This window comes from Pteropus medius, unplaced genomic scaffold (assembly GCF_902729225.1).
Source record: "Pteropus medius unplaced genomic scaffold, Ma_sr-lr_union100, whole genome shotgun sequence".
Taxonomy (NCBI): domain Eukaryota; kingdom Metazoa; phylum Chordata; class Mammalia; order Chiroptera; family Pteropodidae; genus Pteropus; species Pteropus medius.
Window position 1 is genome coordinate 8473347 of NW_024355205.1, and position 20271 is coordinate 8493617.

Genomic DNA, 20271 nt, shown 5'->3' on the forward strand with positions numbered 1-20271 from the left:
TCTAGGGGAGAATCTAGCCTTTTTGACTTCTTGAAGCTGTCTGCATTCCTTGACGAATAGTCTTGCATCACTCTGACCTCGGCTTCTATCATCATATTAAATCTCTGACTCTCTTGCTTTCCTATTCCAGTTATAAGGACATTTGTTATTGACAATGTCAGTTCACAACCTTATCAATTATTTGTTCCCCAGCCCAATTTCATTTACGTATAGTACTGTTATAAGGCAAAAGATGTTTTTCTTTACACTGTGGAAGAATTATTGATTAGATCCATCTTTGGAGATAGCACGGTGTTCTGATACTAATGATACTTTCACTGTTGTCTTGTTTTTATTCCTGTTTGTAGCCCCTAGAGCCAAGTCAAACCATTTGCATGTCCAGAGAAGAGTTTATGCAAAGGATGACAGAAATTGTTGGTTGGGGCACAAAGGAAGAGTATGGGAAGCTCTTTGACAAAGTGGATGTGGTCCAAGATGGATTCATTAATTGGGACAAGCTGACTTCATTTATGCTGTTAGCACTTTATGAGAATGATGAACGAGCAAAGGCGACCGTCGTTCCCCAGTGGAAAGAACTTGAATTCCTCCCAGTGAAACACAAGGACACCATTCAAAAAGTAATTTTCTTAAAAAGTTCGAGTCGTTATCTGACCATCAGTAAGGAAGGTTTATTAGGAATCTGGGGAGAGAATTTAAAACTGCAAGAAACACTTCCCATCACTTCAGATGCCATCAAGCTTAAACACCTGTGGGTGACAAGTCTGGTTTCTCTGGAAAATGTAAACAAGGTACAAAGTTTTGATAAATAAATTTACTGTTTGTAAAAAGGGGAAAATGATGGGACAGGGCTTTCGATCAATATCAGCTATAACACTAGCAGTGACAGAACACTGCATTATTCTTCTGTGCCTCTCACCTGACCTGGAGGGAATGCAAGTAGAGCCAAGGGAGCTACTTGATTTACTAAGCCGTTCTCTTGTGTGCCTTTAAACTACATGGCTGATACTGACTCAGAGTCTTGGTTCTGTTCCAAATGTGGCCATGCTGCATTACTAGCTAATAAGACCTTTACGATTGTATAGTTTACAGCAGAATCATGAATCTAAATGCAGATTTGAGAGGCTATAATAGTACAAGGAACAACTGAGTGCCATTACAGAGAACTACTTCTTTGATTTTGATGATTTTGACCACTGTGCTAATCGGTTTCTTAATTCTGATGTGTAGATCCCACTCAGATCAAATAGCCTTATATAACTATACCTATGAGCAAAATAACATACTGAAAGAAAAATCAGTTTTGTGGGGGAAGGATGCAGCTGAAAGAATGCATATTTTTAATATCTTATATTAACCAGTGGTAAATTTCACTTTGAAAATTTTAAGCACACACACAAGCAGAGATAATAGTATTAAGAACCTATATCTACCCTCAACCATTTTCCAATTCACAGCCAATCTTGTTTCGTCCACATCACCCCTCTATTGAAATTTAAAATATCCATTTAATCTGTAAATATTTGGTATTTCCAAAATATGTCTTTTTTTTAGTATAATCACTATAATGCCATTATCCCATTTAATATAAATAGCAATAATTCCTTAATATCATCAAATATCCAGCCATGTACATATTTCCTTGTCTTATAATTTTTAATAGCTTATTGTTTATTTGATAGTTTGTTTGAACCAAGATCTGAGTAAAAAGTCCAATCATTGTGAATAGTTGATGTGTCTCTTTTGAGCTACATATTTTTCTCCATCTCTTACTTATTCTTGCATTTTTTTTGTTGTTGCAGTTGATGTTTTTATTAAAGAGTCTAGGTGTTTGTCCTTTAGACTCTCCCACAGTCTAGATTTTCCAGATTGTATTTACATGGGGTTGTTTAACATGTCCACTTGTTCTCTGTATCTCCAGTAAATTGGTAGCCAAGTCTTAAGCCTTGATATAGGTGTTTCTCAATCAGGAGGCACAAAATGCTAGTTCTCTCTCTTTTTGGGATGTTAGCAATTATTGCTGATTACTCCTAGATTCATCAATTTATTCAGGGTTGCAAGATGATGACATTTTAATTTCATCACTTCCTCTTCCTTTATAAGCTGGAATACCTCTATGAAAAGAAATTCCCTTTGTCAATTATTTACCTATTATGTAGTACAAATTGTAAAACAAAGGCAGAATAAATGACTAATTTTTTACTTCTATTTACCAGTATCCAAAATTATGAGCTGGTTTTTTAATATCCTCTAAAGAGACAAAATGAGTTCTATGATCATTAATGTTATCAATGTGATTACAAACTCATGGGTTTAAACAATTGTGTTAATCCACTGAGTTATTATCCCAACCCCCAAACTGTACTATCTTTGGACAGTGAAACTAATATAAGTCAGATTCTGAGTCTTTTTTGATATAACACTAACAGTCTTTGAAATCTTTGCTTCCTGGTGTGACAAGATCTTCCAGGAACATCTTGTATATTTATTATGCTAGAATAAATCAGCCATTTCTCCAAAGAGCCAGTTTCTTTTTAGTGGGAAATAGCATGCTCTACTACCTGGAACCATAAAGAATAATCATCATCATCATTAGCCTCCAATGTGACAGGCCCTTCTCTATTAATCTTCTCAAGATCACCATGAAGTGGATATTATTTTCACTTTAAGAATTAGAGATTGAACAAGGAGAGGTTGCGAAATTTGCCCCATGTCACACAGGATGTAATTAGTGTTGCAAGATTTGTAAATGGAAGTAGCCTGATTTCAGAACCTGTGCTTGTCTTTGCTGTGTCCATAGTGGTTGCTACATCATAGTCATATCCAGTTTCTTCTTGCAAAGGGTCTGGTGCTAATGCTTAACTGGTATGAGTTACAAGATAGTTCTAGTCCAGATTTTTTAAATATCTGTGTACAGTATTCTCTTATTATCATGTAATGTCTGTATTGCTATGTTATATATTGATTGTGTTGTGCTGTTTCTTCTTTCCAGAACTGATAACTAAATCTTAGACTTTGTACTTACCAACATAGAAGCTAAAGGAATGTTGCTTTTTCTTCTTTTTAAAAATAGCTTTATTGAATTATAATTAAACAATATAAACTGCACATACTAAAGTATCTGAATTAATGGATTTTAATACATTTATATACCTGTGAAAAACCAACAGTACAATGAAGATAATGAACATTTTCATCACCCTCAAAAGTTTCCTTGTGCCCTTTTGTAATCCCCCCTCTAGCCAGCTCCCCTCTTTCTTTGTCAGGTAACGGCTAATAATGCTCTCTGTTACTGTAGATTAGTTTGCATTTTCTAGGCGTTTGTATAATTGACATCATACAGTGTATACTCCTTTTTTTTCTGACTTCTTTTACTTAGCATAATTATTTTGAAATATGTCCATGTAGTTAGATATATCAGTAGCTTATCTTTTTTGTCGTTGTGTAATATTCCATTGTATGAATATAGCACATCCTTACCAATACTTGCTATGGTCAGGTTTTTTGTTCTCTTAATTTGAGTCATCTTAATAGGTTTGTATTTTATCATATTGTGGTTTTAATTCCCATTTCCCTAATGACTAATAATATTGAGCTTATTTTCATGTATTGATTTGCTACCTGTATATCCTCTTTGGTGAATTGTCTGTTCAAATTTTTTTGCCAATTTTTTATAGAGTTTATTTCATTATTTATTATTGAGTTTTGAGAGTTCTTTATATATTCTAGGTATATGCATTTATCAAATGGATACTTTACAAATATTATACCCCAGTCCATGTTTTGTCTTTTCATTCTTACAATACTGCCTTTGGTAATTTTATTTTCAGATTGTTTATTGCTAGGGTATAAGATACAATAGATTTTTTAAAAATGATCTTATATCCTGTAACTTTGCTGAACTTATTTGTTAGTTCTAATCTTTATTGTTGTTAGTTGTTGCTTCTTTAGGATTTCCTATGTATAAGGTCGTGCCATCTCCTAAAAGAGATAGTTTCATTTCTTCTTATCCAGTCTGGATGCTTTTATTTCTTGTCTTTGCCTAATATCCCTGGCTAGAAACTCTAGTACAGCGTTGAGTAGATGTGAGAAAAGTGAACATCCTCATCTTGTTCCTGATCTTAGAGAGAATATATTCAGTTTTTCACCATTAAGTATGGTATTAGCTGTGGGTTTTCTTTTACATGCTCTTTATCTGGTTGAAGAGGTTCTCTTGTATTCCTGGTTTGTTGAGTATTGTTATCATGAAAATGTGTTTGATTTTGTCAAACTTTTTTATATCTTTTGAGATAATCATATGGTTTTTGTTGCTTATTCTATTAATATGGTATACTACTTTGATTGTACCTGTTAAATTAACCTTGCGTTCCTGCTAGAAACATCACTTGGTCATGATATGTAATCTTTTAAATATGTTGTTGGATTCCTTTTGCTAGATTTAATTGAAGATTCTTACATCTATATTCATTAGAGATATTGATCTGCAGGGGTTTTTTTGTGTGTGATATCTTTGTGTGGTTTGGTATCAAGATGACACTAGCTTCAAAAAATGATTTGGGAAGTGATCCTTCCACTTCTGTTTTTGGAAGAATTTGAGAAGGATTGGTGGCAATTCTTTAAATGTTTTTTTCAAATTTATTAGTGAAGCCATCTGGGCCTGGGATTTTCTTTTTGCGAACTTTTTGGATTTCTAATTCAGTCTCTTTACTCTGCTGAGTTTTTCTATACCTTCTTTAGTCAGTTTAGGTATTTTTTGTGTTTCTAGAAATTTGTTCATTTCATCTAAGTTGTCTAATTTGTTGACATATAATTGTTCTTGGTATTCTCATAATCCATTTTTATTTCTATGAAATTGGCAGTAATATTTACTCTGTTATTTATGATTTTAGTAATGTATATCTTTTCTCTTTTTTGGGTTAGTCTGGGTAAGTTTTGTCAATTTTATTGACAAATTTATTTACACTTTTAAAAATAGATTTTAAGATTTTATCTGACTTAAGAAGGCTACTTACCAAGTTTTTAATCAGTTGATTTCTGTGAAAGCTTCTGCTTGCTTCATAAAACATGGTTTGTAAAGTTTCTGATATAACTATGAGATGTTGTAGCTCTCTGAGTCTTTGTTTTTCCTTTGTGATTAGTTATTTAGTCTCCCATGAATGGAATAAGTTGGCAAGTATATGAAAGTAAAGATAGGGAAAAAAGCATGTTCAAATGACTTTAATGATAAATATTTTTTCTTGGTTAGAGTCCAAAGTTAGAATAAAGCACGTCTGTGCCATTATGCTATACTTCTGTAATACTCTTAAGAACCCTCAAGGAAAAATGTTTGATTCGGTGCTAAGATTTGCATGTCTTCTTTGCATATTGATTTCACTAAATCCATCAGAAAAGCTTTCTGATTTTCTATTTTAGATAGCGGTGGCTTTTACAAGTAAAGAGCTTTGTTTCTATGATTTGCTATCTAAAGAATTTCCTTGTCAATATAAACTCCAAGGCCTGAAAGGAACACCAATTTGCCTGGATTATTGGTATGACCCTCTAGATGCCAATGAATCAATTCTTTCCTTTGGGGACATAACTGGAAAGGTAAGTAAGCAAATAACAAGATCGAACATTCAATCATCAAACGGTAATTCAGTATAAAAATATAATGCAATTGCTTATGAAAACCAATCTTTCTTGTGGATTTTCTTGCCTGAGTATAGTCTCATTTTTATTTAGAAAAAAATTGCTAACTTTTTTTTTTACCATAGGATACTTATAACCTATTAGATCTCAATATTAATAAACATTAAATATTAAATGCCTAAAATGATCTCTCATAACCCTTTCAAATTATTCTGATTTTCATTCATAAGGGTTCAGGCTTCTCAGTACCAGCCTCCTGGAAAGTGATTATTTCCTGTATCATGTAACAAAGGATAAAGCCATTAGAAAGGGCAGCACAGACACTCAGACATGCAATGATTTCTGCTTTCCTATCAAATTTCGCTCGACTTCTGAAAAAGTATTACTCACTGAATGACACTAGAATATGCCTATGAATTTTGAAGTAGTCCAATTTGAACAACATCCTTTTGTAATTGTGAAGGCTTTTCATTCTTAACTGTTTTTAATAAGTGTATCATAAAAGCAAACAAATCGCCCTTAGTAATTTCCTTACCAACATTGTAGTTGTTCTGTCTTTTAATATAACTGCTTACATCCTTTAACTAATGTTGAATAACTTTCTATTAATTCAATATCAATTTTTTATTAATCTTAGAATATGGTCTCCTGGCAACAATTTCTCTGCCCATGCTTGTTTTTCTTTCAATGCTTCTCTCAAGGTTCAAGCAATTGCTTTTACGACAGCCTTGATTTCCCTGTTTGAGCGTCCTGCTAGTGCCTGTAAAGATGAAGAAGCCACAGTGACCATTAATTGGGCAGAACTGCTCTCTGGATATCACAAATGTTGTTATACATTAGAGCACAAACTTCATCATGGCGACTGGGTCAGGCAAGGTACTGAATTTTAACAGTAATGAATGAAATGGTCACCTTCAACTTCTACATTTATATTCTAGATGAAAATGTTTCACACATAGTGTTCAAGTCTAGAAGCCAGTAATTGATTCTCTGGAGGATTTGTGCTGAATTCTCTGCTATCCCCTGCACACCAGCAGGAATTATTTCTTTTCTATCCTTCTAAAATTTATGCCTCATACAATTAACTCAGATGAACTGTGCACTCAAGAAATCTCAAGAGAAGAGAGAAAATTGTCACATAATCCATTTAACTTTGACCCAACTCTGATCCTAACTAGTCTCAACTAGTCTTTCAGGGATGCTTAATAAAAGAATTTAACAAGTTTCCTCAAAAACTACCCCTTTATTTCATTTACAGTCTCATGAGAAATATATTAGTTTGACTGCCTTCAAAATGGAATCTTCATAATTACCTTTTCTTCTTTTTCTCTCTTTTTTGATACAATGACTTGAGTTCCTGTGATCTAAGGGTACTAGAGTGGCAGGTCCTATGTGATTGGATTGTTATAAAACAGCATCTATAGAAAGCCAGAACTTTCATAAACCTATTCACCAATGAGTTTATTAGTTTCACAAGCATGCCTACTGTTTACAAAATCTTCATCTGATGGTTGAAGATCCAAATGTGCAATATCTGCTCTGATATTGCCCTTGGTTCAGATACTAAGGAGTATGGTAATTTTCTCATTTCTAAATTGCTGCATTAAATAATGCTCACTGAAAGGAATGGAAGCTAAGAGTCTCATTAACTGTTATATTGTAGGTCTATTCATAATGTACTTTGAAGAGGAAATGGTCAAAATGGGCCCAACTGTTGGCTTTTGTGGTAGTTTTACACTTTTTGGGTTTTAGGAGGTTGGAACTAATTCTTTAATGCAAAATTCATAATAATAATATTCTGCATGAAAAACTCTAGGTTCTGCATTTTTTTTCTTCAATATAAATCATACCATATCTTCAGTATCTTCTACCCAGCCTCTAATTCTGGAATGATATTAACAGTGGGAAAACAAAAGATGAGATTTTTGGTCATTTACTATGTGATAGTACAAAATTTTGTGTTATGTTTTCATAATACAGAAACAAGAATCATAGTACTAGAAACTGCAGGGAGCTATTGCAGCAGCTTCCAAACAAGCATGATACTTAGTACATAAATTGAAGACTAGACAGACTGCAATAGTAAAGTATAATTCTTAAAATCCACTTGTAGTAGGTTTCTTGAAGTATAGATACTATTTGAGTTCCATGACCTTAAGTCAACATGGATAAATACAGAGAAGTAGCTAATAGAGTTCTGTTTTTGAAAAGGTTGGATATAAAACAAGAAAAGTTTTAAAATTGAGATTGTTTCTTTCATGAAAATGAATAATATTTAAATACTCTCTCTATACTCAGAGAGAGAATGAAAAGTTCTTACTCTAGGCCGTCACAATTTCTTTTAAAAGTCTCAAAAACCCACCCTACTGGTGAAGTAAACTGCTCATGAGGATTTATCTGTTGAGTTGAAGGACAAGGATTTTTCTCTTGGCCAATGTGAATTCATTGCTCATCACATTTCTGACATATTCTGATCTGTGGTTTTCTTGTCTACTGACAAGGGAACATGGGACCTTAGTTTAGGATAAACAGTAGAGATTTGTGTTTATGAACTAAGGAATCCAACTTTGGAATTTAGCCTCTAAATTACTGCAATTAGAAATTGCCTACATAAAAGTTTTACATGTAAAAAACATTAGGAATCTTTGCTATTTAATTTGGATTACATATTTCTTCACCCTTTGAATTAAAACTCATAACTAAGTTGGTAATCTTTAGAAGAATAGCTGAAAAAATACATTTATTTTGGACAATTTATTTAAATTGTGGACTTGATGAGTCAATCAATCAACAATTATTTATTTATCTTTTATGTACTTTAAAAATGTCTTAGGCATTGAAGACTCTAGGAGAAAGATTAATAGGCTTAACTCCTAAGAAACTTAATAGATGAATAAGAATTAAAGACTAATATAAAAGAATTTATTAGAACAATGTACCATGGTACTAAAAATTAATTACGAAATCATTTAAACAAGATTTTAATTCCTATGATAATTCTTAAGCAGGAAAAGCCATGAGGAAAATCTTTAAGGATGGGTGGAGGTGCTTAAAAAATGGATGGGTGGAAGCAGAAAGAGAGAGCATGGTGAATGTGAATAAAGGTAGATAAGCAGGCATAATAATGATGGAGGAAGAGATGGACATGATTAGATCAGAGAATGAGTATTAAAGAAATAAAAGTGAATAGGTCTAACTGGGACACATGTTGGAAGATCTTGGCAACCAGGCCAATCCACAATTGATAAAAAAAAGAAACAAGCATTGAAGGTTTTTGAGGAAACTTGGACAGACATGATGCAGACAACATTTGGGAAATGTTTATTTGGTAGTTCTGTCCAGCATAATTTGAATGACAAAGAAAGAAAGTGCTATCAGACTGGCTAGTTAGAAGGTTTTTGATCATGAGAAAATGGAAATGATAAATCAAGGAGAGAAACAAACGACCTTCAGAAACAGGAATCTTTAGGATTTGAGATCTAAAAATGTGGAATGATAAGTCATTATAGAAGATCCTACAAACACTTTAGTCTCCAGGTGGGGAATATTTTACTTGCACATGAATGTTTCACTAGATGCTTTCCTGGGCCTATTAATCGGTCTCTTCCCAGCTTGCCTTATTAATGTTGATTGCCTTTGAAATATTTTTTATTCTGTGATACCCCACATCTGCTAACAAAGAAGAGCATTCTTGCCAGCATTGTTTCTGAAACTTCCCTTACCTTTGTCAAGTCCTTGTTTTGCCTCTTTATCCATCTAATACCTTGCATAGTTTGCAAGGTTCTCAATGTTGGCTTTGCTCTTGGTTCCTCTTTAAAATGCTGCTTTCAGATACTGCTCAATCTCTGAAATTTCCTACAAATTTCTTTACCCACATCAGAATTTTGGTCCTGTCTGTCATAACCCTTTCAATCCCAGAAGGGAATTTGAATGCCTCACATGCAAATCACATTTATATATAAACTGAAAATTAAAATAATCTTCTGAGAGCAGGCAATATATCCTTTATTCCCCTTAGTGTCTACTATAACACATAGTATAAAGTTTTATATAATTTTTTAAAAATTTTTTTTACTGATTTTAAGCAATTTGATTGTAATGTGCCATACTTTTCTTTGTGTGTGTGTGTGTGTGTATACTGCTTGGAATTTATTGAGATTATTAGGTATATAGACCTATAGTTTTCCTTAAATTTGAAAAATTTTCTAGTGTTATTTTTTCCAAGATTTTTTGCCCCCCGCCCTTTTCTTTTTCTGAGACTCCCATTATATGTATGTTAGATGCTTGATATTTTCCTACAAGTTATGGAGACTTTTAAAATTTTTATTCATTTTTTTTAAATCACTATGCTGTAGTTTAGTTAGATTCTGTGTCTTCAGGTTCTTGGATCTTTTCTCCTAGGACATTGCAGAGCCATTTTAAAGAGTGGGGCTCCCTTTCTGATTCAGGTGAGTTAGGATGCCCAGCCTAATGCCTTAGTGGGGGTGGGGGCTACAGACACCTGCGGCATGGGATGCGCCTAGTGGAGCCATGACATGAGAGGAGCTATCTCAAAGAGCTCTAGAATAGCTGGGGTCACTGCCACAGCATAGACAGTACCCATGGAGGTGACACTGCTGTCACAGTGGATCTGAAAGACAGAGCATCAAGCCAAAGAAGATTATTCTTGAGTCTTAAGGTTTAACGGAATTTTCCCTGTTAGTGTTTGTATTTATTTTGGCTCTATTACTTTTTTTTTTCTTTTCTATTTCTCTTTCTCTCTCTCTCTTTTTTTTGAACAAGAGTACCTATCATATGCCTGTTCCATCACTGCATTTTGTAAGCACATAACTTGTTTGGTTTTACAAGTTCACGGTTTAGAGAGGAATTTACGTCAATATAAAATATATCCTGAGTCTTACCCATATCTGATTTAGATGATATTTAGATGAGACTTGAACTTAGATTTTAGAGTTTATGCTGGAATGAGTTAACACTTTTGGAAAACTATGTTGGGATGTACTTTGCATACAAGAAAGACATGAATTTAGGAATGGGACAGGAACAAACTATTATGGACCGAATTTTTGTGTCCTCCAAAAAGTTGTATGTTGAAATCCCGACCCTCTGGTATAATGGTGTTAGAAAGTGGTATTTTTGAGAAGTGATTCGGTCTGAAGGTATAGCTATCATGAATTGGATTAGTACCCTTATAAAAGAGACTTCAAAGAGCTCTCTCCCTTCTCCATGTGAGGACACAGCAAGAAATAGGTCATTTATGAACCAGAAAGTGGACCCTGACAAGACATGGAATCTGTCAGTGCCTTGATCTTGGACTTCTCAGCCTCCAAGACTTTGAGAAATAAATGTTTGTTGTAGAAACTTAAATGGCCTAAGATAGTACCATTTCAAAAAAAAAAAAAAAAAAGAAGGACAACTAAAAGAAATCTTGATCAATATTTGTAGAATGCTTTAAAAAAATTAAATAGGTTATTTATGGTTAAAAGAAAATGGTTAGGGTGAGGAAAATATATTTACAAATAATATGTAGTTTAATACTGTATGAATGGATGTTGAGGGAAATGCAGTAGAATAGAAGATAACTCAGAAAGGAGTAAGTAAAGAGTGTAGAAAGGCAAGGTATCTATATAAGATTTTCTCTTCTTTCAAGTGTTAGATTTGAAGCTCAGGTACCTCTGGATGGGAGACCTACATCAGTCCTAACCGATGGATGAGTGTTTTTTCTCAGATTTAGCAATAGAGATTAGAAACCTAAATAAAACTTTCATTTGTTTGTTTGCAGCTCAGTTATTTCAACATGAATGGAAAGGAGGGAGGCTGACACAAGGCAGGGAGAAGGAGGAAGGCAGGCTGGAGTTGAGTGTAGGACAGTGGGATTAGTGTTGACTAAGCTCCTTGGTCTGCAAGACTTATTCTATCAGGAGAAAGCAACCAATGCTTGCTTTTATTTTTTATTCTTTGTACCCAAGCAACATGAATTGGTATTTTCAGAAATCTTCAAGAAATATTTTTGCTGATTTTTCTTCAATTGAGGAGGGAATATACAATTGAAGAATGAAAGAAATATATGAGCAAGTATAATAATAATGTTTCATTGAAGCTAAGGATAAAATATCTGTAAAACTGAAATGTCAAAGGAAAAACTCAATTTCAGACATAAGAGTATTAGCCTACTGCTTTAAGATAAGGTTCAGACTTCTTATTTAAAACTTTGAAGGAGAAAATGTTTTCATCTTGTCTAAGAAGTTTTGTGTCATATTTTAATGGAAAAATAATTACATTCTGAAATGCTTGTAAAGTAAGTACAGAGATTGTGGGCAACAGTGACAAGACATAAATGTCTTAAATCTCAGGGAATTTTTCTTATTTCAGTCCCAAGTAATTACTTTCTCTTACAGACAATATCATTGGAAATCATGGAAATCATTGACTGAAAGTGTAGCTGTTGAAAGAGTGAGCTCTAAATTGCCAAAAATAAAAATTATTGATTTTTTTATTACACTGAAATGTGTTTTCCCCCTTCCTTTGACCATAGTTAAGATAAGGGACAAACCATTTGAACATCTGATAATATCACTAATTGCTGTGCTAATTAACGGAGCTGTGCCAGAGAATTTAGAGTGCAGACACCAGGTTGTTTCCATGGGGAGCCTTTATAATTGATAGGGACTAGGTTTGGAAGAGAAGCTAGATTTAGTGTACTTGCTTTGTGTTCCACTCTACGGTGTCTAAATCAGTCCTCCAGACGAAAAGATGATATACCACCGAGTTAGCCAGAATACGCTGCTTTTCCTGCTAGTTCCTTCACTGTGTTTAAAGTAGTTGAAACCAGCTGTGAGCTGGCTGCCTAGGTTTGAAGAAAGAGATCTCTTCCTATGTCTCGTTCTATAGCATGATGGAAGAGTAAGATCCATTTGTGTCATGAACATGAGTCTAATCAGCATTTTGAAAAATCATTGAATTAATTGCATTATTATTTTTTAATTTGCTTAACAACAGTGAATTAGATGCATGTTGATTTTTAAGAAATGGTATAGAGTTCTTTCTTTCCTCTTTTAAATGGTAGTTGCTCAGAACATACAGAACCCTGTGGTTGTTTCAGAGAATGGGACTCCAACTTCAAAATGAGAAAAGCAACTGAAAATAAATTCTCTCAAACAAGAGAACATCAAAGAAAGTTCAAGGCAGGGTATTTTCCTCAGTCACATGACTCATAAAGTAAAAGCCTAGAAAATGATGATAAAGATTCCTACTTAGAAATGGCCCAATTTTCTACCCTGCTACAGCTCTATCTATTGGCAAATGATAAAAAGTGTTCTTATTCTAGCTTACTTTAAATGCACCTAATAGCATTACTCACTTGGATTTGAGGTATCACTTTTCATTTTCAAATCACTTTGCCCACATTACCTAATTGCTATTACACAAAGTCATTTTGACACACACGAGGACAAGGATTGTTGGCAGTTTCCCTTAATACTTTTTTTTTTTTTAAATGACTAAGTGGCAAGGGAGCAGAAAATTGGAAAGTTAGCATCTAATGGACAGACATAATCAAGTTTTCTCTTTCTCCCTCAAAATATTATCTAAAAGAAAATTAAAAAAATATTTTCTTCTACCAACCCACAAACTCACCAAGAATATTAGAAACAAATCATTTATTTTATCAGCTCATCCCATTTTGAAGTTTGATATTTTAAAAACATCATAACCTATCATTTTCTTTCCTATCTCTAAGAAGTGATGAAAACATTTTTATCTATCAGATAATTTGATTTTAAGAAAATAGCTTTACCTTTACCTTTTACTCAGGCATTTTCAGGAGCTCTGGCATTCTAAAATTTAATCAGAAACAAGTTAAATCTTGCTTTAAAATAGTATGAATTGTTGCTCCTTTAATATGTAACACTACAGGCCCATAAATGTCACATGGTAACCTGCAGATTCAAATCTTAAAGCTATGCTTTGAATACCAGAGCAGATTAAAATTCTTAATATGTCTTTATAGCCTCGATGGATGATACTTAGATATAATTTGGGAACACATGACAAAGTAATTTTCTGGATAGAAATAACTTAATTTGATTGTATTATAATGATATTATAGAATTTCCATGGATTTGAAGATATAATTATAATGTTTGTTTTATACTTTAGAGATCTTATAATATTGCTTCACTGTGCCAAGTTATAACCCTTAGCATTTTCTGTAAACAAAAGGCATATTTTCAGTGAGGCTGCTTCCTAATGAGAACAACTGTCATCAGATTTCATACTGTTGGTACTTATAGTAAAGTAGAATAGTGGTGTAGCAGGTGATCAGGGACCTTCATGCCCTTGAAATTAATTGTTCCCTAGTGAGACTCAAAGGATTCACCTTTAATGGAACTGATAATCCTTCTTGATTCCTTCCTTCCCTTCCTTCCTTTCTTTTTTCCTCTTTTCCTTCCTATTCATTCTTTCCTTCCTTCCTTCCTTCCTTCCTTCCTTCTTCCTTCCTTCCTTCCTTCCTTCCTTCCTTCCTTCCTTCTTTCCTTTTTCTTTCTTTCTTTCTTTTTCTTTTTTTTGTTTCTCCCTCCTCCACTTCTTTTTATTTTCATTTTTTTTTAAGAAGGAAAGACAGTAGATGCAAGAAAAAGATGGAGAGAAAACAAAGAGGACATAAAAATACTGTTTCTAGGGGACTAAGTGGCAATAAAAAAAATGAAGAGATCAGCAAAGGAAAGACTCAGATGAAGTGGGGGTTTGGTCTTAGAATGAGAATGTGGGGGACATAAATATAGCTGGTAATAGAAAGAACCTCAGATCTGGGCCTGGTATACATGTGGCAGTGTGGCTTAGGGGAAAAGAATGATGCAGTAGTGCAAAACAGAGCTCACAACCGAACAGGACTGGGTTCAATCTCATTTCCAACTCCAATTAGCTACCTACTCTTGGGTGAGTTTGGCTTTAGATTGTCTATTTCCTTATCAGAAAGCTACCCACTGAAGATGGTTGCAAGATGACAGCACCTGACATGATGCCTAGCACATGGGAAGCATTCAATAAACTATCCCAATAATTATTACAAGTAATTCAGAGGTTGGGGGAGATTACATAATGGGAGATAAGTAAGAAACACACCATCCGGGCAAATTCTAAACAGAGTGGAAAAATAGACTGTTTTGGTCTTTAGCAGTACTTCACATTTCATGACACACTTCATGGTGATTATTCTGTGTGCCTAGTGCTCAGTGAGACACCTCTGCTTTGGTCCCCTTTCCTAAAGCCTCCTTTGTATCATCCCAGTCCCTCTTTTTTCTCTTAGAAATTATGTTCTGGCATTGGTTAGGAGAACCTCTGCATCAAAGGCCAGTTAAACTCATTTACTTTAGAGAAGTAGGAGCTAAAAAGAGGAGCCCAAAATAGGCATCGATGAGCACAAAGGGTGAACAAACACCATTAACAATAGAAACTTTGAGAATCACCTGAGGAAGCAAGTGAAGTGATTTACAATCCAAAGTGGAGGTTCATCACCTGACTTCTTTAGATTGATCATCACTGGGCTTCGTGAGTTGGGGTAGGGAGAGTCCTGAAATCCTGGTATTTTATTTTTAAAAATTGTGTGGATATACATATTTCTGGTGGAGAGGGTCTGTAGCTTTCATCACATTTCCATAGGGACATTAGATCTTCCAAATTTGAAGAACTATGGATTAATTTTCTAGAGTATTAAATGATGGCAATACTTCGTAGAACATATTCTACTGTCTTGCCACTTAAAATGTGGTCCTTACAGAACATTAGCAGCAACAAGTGAGGTTTGGGTAGGAATGCAGAATCTTAGGTTTGCCAAATGAGAATCTGCATTTTAATGTGGATCTTACCTCCAGGTTACTTGTGTGCATATTAAAACTTGAGAATAACTGTTCCAGTGGTCAAGAGATCATGCTGTATCTTTTGAATTTGTACTCTAGTTCTACCAGGTGATGGTGTCCTGAGCTTGGATGTTATGTCCTGGTTGTTGTTAAGTTATGTTATGTTATGTTATGTTATGTTATGTTATGTTATGTTATGTTATGTTATGTTATGTTGTTATGTTATGTTATGTTATGTTATGTTATGTTATGTTATGTTATGTTATGTTATATCCTTGGATTTTATGTCCTGAGCTCGAATGTTATGTAACATTAAACTGTACCAAAACCAGAGGCAGAATGCTTGGGCTCCAGTCCAGAGTCTGACAATAATCAATTGATGATTTTAGCCAATTATGGAACTTGATTGGGTCTCTATTTCTTCATCTGTAAAATAAAGGAGTAGATTAGTCCTCTTTTGGCTCTAAATTCTAGAGTTTATCTTCTTTTCTACACATGTGTTTTATCACCACTTCTTATCTATTGAAATGAAATCTTTTTGTCAACACTTACCAAATGTTTTCTAAACCCTGAAGCACACACTATTTTGTTCTTTGAAGTTCTGTTATACTTTCTAGAGCACTTAAGTTATCACTGTATTATATAACAAAGTTTTCTCTAGTTGTTTGATTTACATATATTTTATTCTAAGCTTGGGGGCATCCAGACTGTGTCTATTTCTTCTCTTATTAATCTTATCATAGCACAGGGCACATAGTAGATGCCCAATAAATTTTTAAAGATTGCATGCCATATTTTGAAAGAGGGTATCTATAGATGACACACTAGTACTCTCAACCTCATTTAGTCTTAAATTTGTCATATTGAGCCATATATTTCATAGTGAGATTGATATAAAGTATGTTAAATTAAGATATTCACATAACGTAAATATCAGCTCTTAAATGAATAAATTCCAGTTTTCATTAACTCCATAGAATAGGCTAGAAGCTAGAAGCTATCCTGCCTCTCACAATTCCTTGCCTTTAGTAATTTTTGAAAATATATATATTCATATGTATGTATATACACATATATACAATGTATACTTATGTATACTTTTTATATATAAAGCAAATTACATATATAAAGCAAATTCAATTCTTTCAGTAAAATAATAAAACTATTTCCAAATTAGCTACTGATAAATTATATTGTCATTTCTAGCACAACCAACAATACAAATACTATGGTGCTCACTTGGAGAAAGAGATTTAAAAACCATATCTTAAAGTGATGGAGGATGTAGGACATAAGACTCCTGTGTTAGAGAAAAAAAGACTTTATTACTCACTACACAGCAAGCAGCATATTTGTGTCAGTTCCTCTTGCCCTTAAGTCCCACAGATGCAAAGCAGATGGTCCCAGATGATACCCACACATGCAGTGTGTTATGTTCCAGGAAAGAAACCCCAAGTTTAGAGAATCTAAATCTTTTATAGTAGACAGGATGCATGCCTGCTTTTGCTCCAGAGGAAGACATTATCTTTATTATTTTAAGTAGTAAGTTTGTCTACCATTTGCTGTACAAAGAGATACCATCTCTACATTTTATGCAAATGTCTTTGAAAAGATAGTCTAGAACAAAGGAAGTCAATGATTTGTTTTCTAAGAAGTGCAGGAATTCTAGTGATCCCTTGAGAATTGTCTTCCAAGAGTGTCACTCTTGATTTTTTGTAATATATAGATCAGAAATATTTCCAAGAGCCATTCTGTTAAAGCAACTCTCCTTAAGCTATGCAAAGTTACAACATCTCTTTCTGTGTAAGGCAGGAATTTGATCTTGAAGTCAAATCAGAAATCCTTCAACTTTAGGCACAAATCATCGAGCAAAATGCAAAGAACTTCCATCTAACCATGGAGAGCAGCAGTAGTTAGGAGCTGGGGCAGGAGCAGCTATGGCTCTTTGCCTTTGGAGCATGTGAGCCTGACATAAATGGAAAGGCAGCAGGATCACTTTCCTTGCTTGGAAAATGGGATTATGCTCCAGAACATCTGGTACTGGGTCATTGGGATTGCAGTAATAGCCATTTCACTTAAATCTAGCTGTGTTTGTAACTCTTGGCAGGGCACTGATCCCTGGCCATGCTACTCTCAAACATTCTGTCTAGATCAGCCACAACTTAAATAAACCATGGTTTGGGCATGAGCTGAACTTTTGAGAACAGCAGATGGCTGCTCAACTCCTGTTTGACTGCTTCAGACCCAGGAGGAAGAACCCAGAAATTTGGCCAATTACTCATCTTAGTTCTCCAGAGTCCTGTATAATTAATGTGATTAATATTGTTTTTTGCCATGTGTTCCAATTAAAAAAAAAACAAAGTATCTTTAGGTTTGGTTTAAAGTTTGAATGTGGGCTTTGCTGGAACTTTTCGCTGGAAGTTCTTTAATGGGGAGTGGGGGAAGGGGTTAATAAGGTATTTTCTTGAGCGTCAGGTTGTGTTATAATATGAGTTTAATTTTTAACTTTATATATTAAAACAGTTCTGTTTTGCTCATGTTTTGTGAGAAATCAATTAAAAATTCTTTTCTTTTTTTTTTTAATCAGTTACTTACAATGCATCTTTAGATGCTATCATTTCTAGCACAACCAACAATACAAATACAGTGGTGCTGGCTTGGAGAGAGAAATCAAAAAACCATCTTAAAATGACATCCTTCAACATTGCCCAGGGCATTCATGCTTTTGATTACCACTCTCGGCTCAATTTAATTGGTATGTAAAATAAATCATGATAACTATGAAGGCCTCATAAACAGTCTGGAATGCACATTTGTATGCATGGAACCTCTCCACCTTGTTGCTTTATTGCCAGAGAGACTAACTTGAACAACTCACGTTTTATTGCCTGAGAATGTCTGATAATGATTCATTATGATGTGCGTTTTATATGAACTACACTGGGGTGAAAATGTGAGAAAGTGTCCCAATGTTTTAATTAGCATTTTTATTAGAATTAGTGGGGTAGTAAAATGATATAAAATGTTTGTGCAGTGTCTACCATTCCATCATCTTTCTAACACCACCAAATGTTTGACCTAAACAAATACATCATTTTTCTCGCTACTACTACTACACACACACACACACACACACACACACACACACACACACACACACACACACACACAAACTGCAAAATGTAGACTGGTTATACCTTTCAGAATACAATCTCTAATGCTTTCTAAAATTTTTCAGATTATCCTAGCTTTAGTTTACTAAAAGAGAGTTCTTTTGATGTAAATGAATATATTTTACACAATAAAAAAGATTAGTTTTCACTTCAAAAAATGTATATTTTAGCTGGGGAAATAAGCCACAAATGTTTTCAGGTATTAACACTTTAAATAAAATATATAGAAATTTTGAAAGTTGATGATTTGACATATATGATATTAGTTAAAACAGTACAAAAGTGAAGTATTATTGAAAAATTAATAGGGTAGTTATGGAGACTGAACATATATGGTCTGCAAAATGGGCCATATTAACCCTCATTCAATAATTATCATTCATCTGAAGAGTTTTGATAGACTCTTAGCCAGGGAGCTGAGTCCCTAATAATAATAGCTGACAATCATGATAAAAGATACCTTGAATATGATCTCAGGAATATGCCAACATTAAGCTTTCGAGGAGTGTTGCAGATTTATTAGAGAAGGCTGAAGGGTTTGGTGGATTGAGTTAGGAAGGATTCAAAATATCAACCATTTCATTGATTGATTGATTGAATAATTCAACACCTTTCTACTGATAACTACTTTGTACCTGGCTCAGTGCTGGAAAAATAAGGGTGACTAAGCTAGGTTCCACAGTCAGTCCTAGAGAGAACAACAAACAATGCTTTTCTGGTCTTTCTGCAGACCTGAAGAAGCACTGTGCTCCCTGATCTTGATGTGCTCCCGGAATATAGCCAATTTATGTTAAACAAACAAACAAACATAAAAAACACCTTATTCTCTCTATAAAGTAGGTCAAAAATATATTTGTGTTTCTTGATACTTGTAAATGCTCAGTTCTTTACATGGTAGTGAAAATATTTTTTTAATATACTTTTTAATTAGTTGGGAAACTTTAAATTGCTTTAGTTCTTTCTTACTCGTAGCATAACTTTAACATGTCTATATCCCTGGGCTGTTTGGACTGAGAGTGGAAATACAGAAACTAGGAAGGAGGATTTTGTCCCCTCCTGGTTGAGCTTCTGGTTGCTTCCTAAATGGGACAGTATTGTCCTTTCACCTCATGAATATCCCTTTTCCCTTACTTTCTCCATTTCAGCTATTTCAGATGATAGAGCTCATGCCCTATGAGCCTGGGCTGTTAGGCAGTGACAAGATTTTCCATCCTTTAAGACAGGCACATTAGTGCCCAGAAGACATTTATCTGTAGATATGTGATAAATTCATTTCAAAAAGAAAAAGCTGGGAGTTATTCATATTATTAAAAACATTTTTTTTCTTTCTAATTCTGATTAGCAACTGCTGGCATTAACAATAAAGTTTGCCTTTGGAACCCTTATGTTGTCTCTAAGCCAGTTGGTGTTCTTTGGGGTCACTCAGCCAGTGTCTTAGCTGTCCAGTTTTTTGCTACAAGAAAACAACTTTTCAGCTTCTCTAAAGATAAAGTAAGTAACATTGTACATTGCTTTAGTTCTATGCAAATCTATCCTTGATCGTGAATTACCCTGAGAGATGGTGTAGATTTTTAAAATATGCTGGCTAACTGCTATGTCTTTAGAAATCTATATTT

The 20271-nt window shown here is 34.1% G+C and overlaps 1 protein-coding gene across 2 annotated transcripts in view; it reads left to right on the forward strand.

The window, feature by feature from the left end:
- The window catches only part of WDR49 (WD repeat domain 49), a 115461-nt gene that overhangs the window by 20505 nt on the left and 74685 nt on the right, over positions 1-20271 (forward strand). For both annotated transcript variants that reach the window (XM_039857547.1, XM_039857546.1), the window contains exons 3-7: positions 348-788; positions 5410-5583; positions 6327-6501; positions 18070-18237; positions 19998-20146. In XM_039857547.1, coding sequence (XP_039713481.1) covers positions 348-788; positions 5410-5583; positions 6327-6501; positions 18070-18237; positions 19998-20146 — 1107 coding nt within the window. The remainder of the gene's footprint in view (positions 1-347; positions 789-5409; positions 5584-6326; positions 6502-18069; positions 18238-19997; positions 20147-20271) is intronic.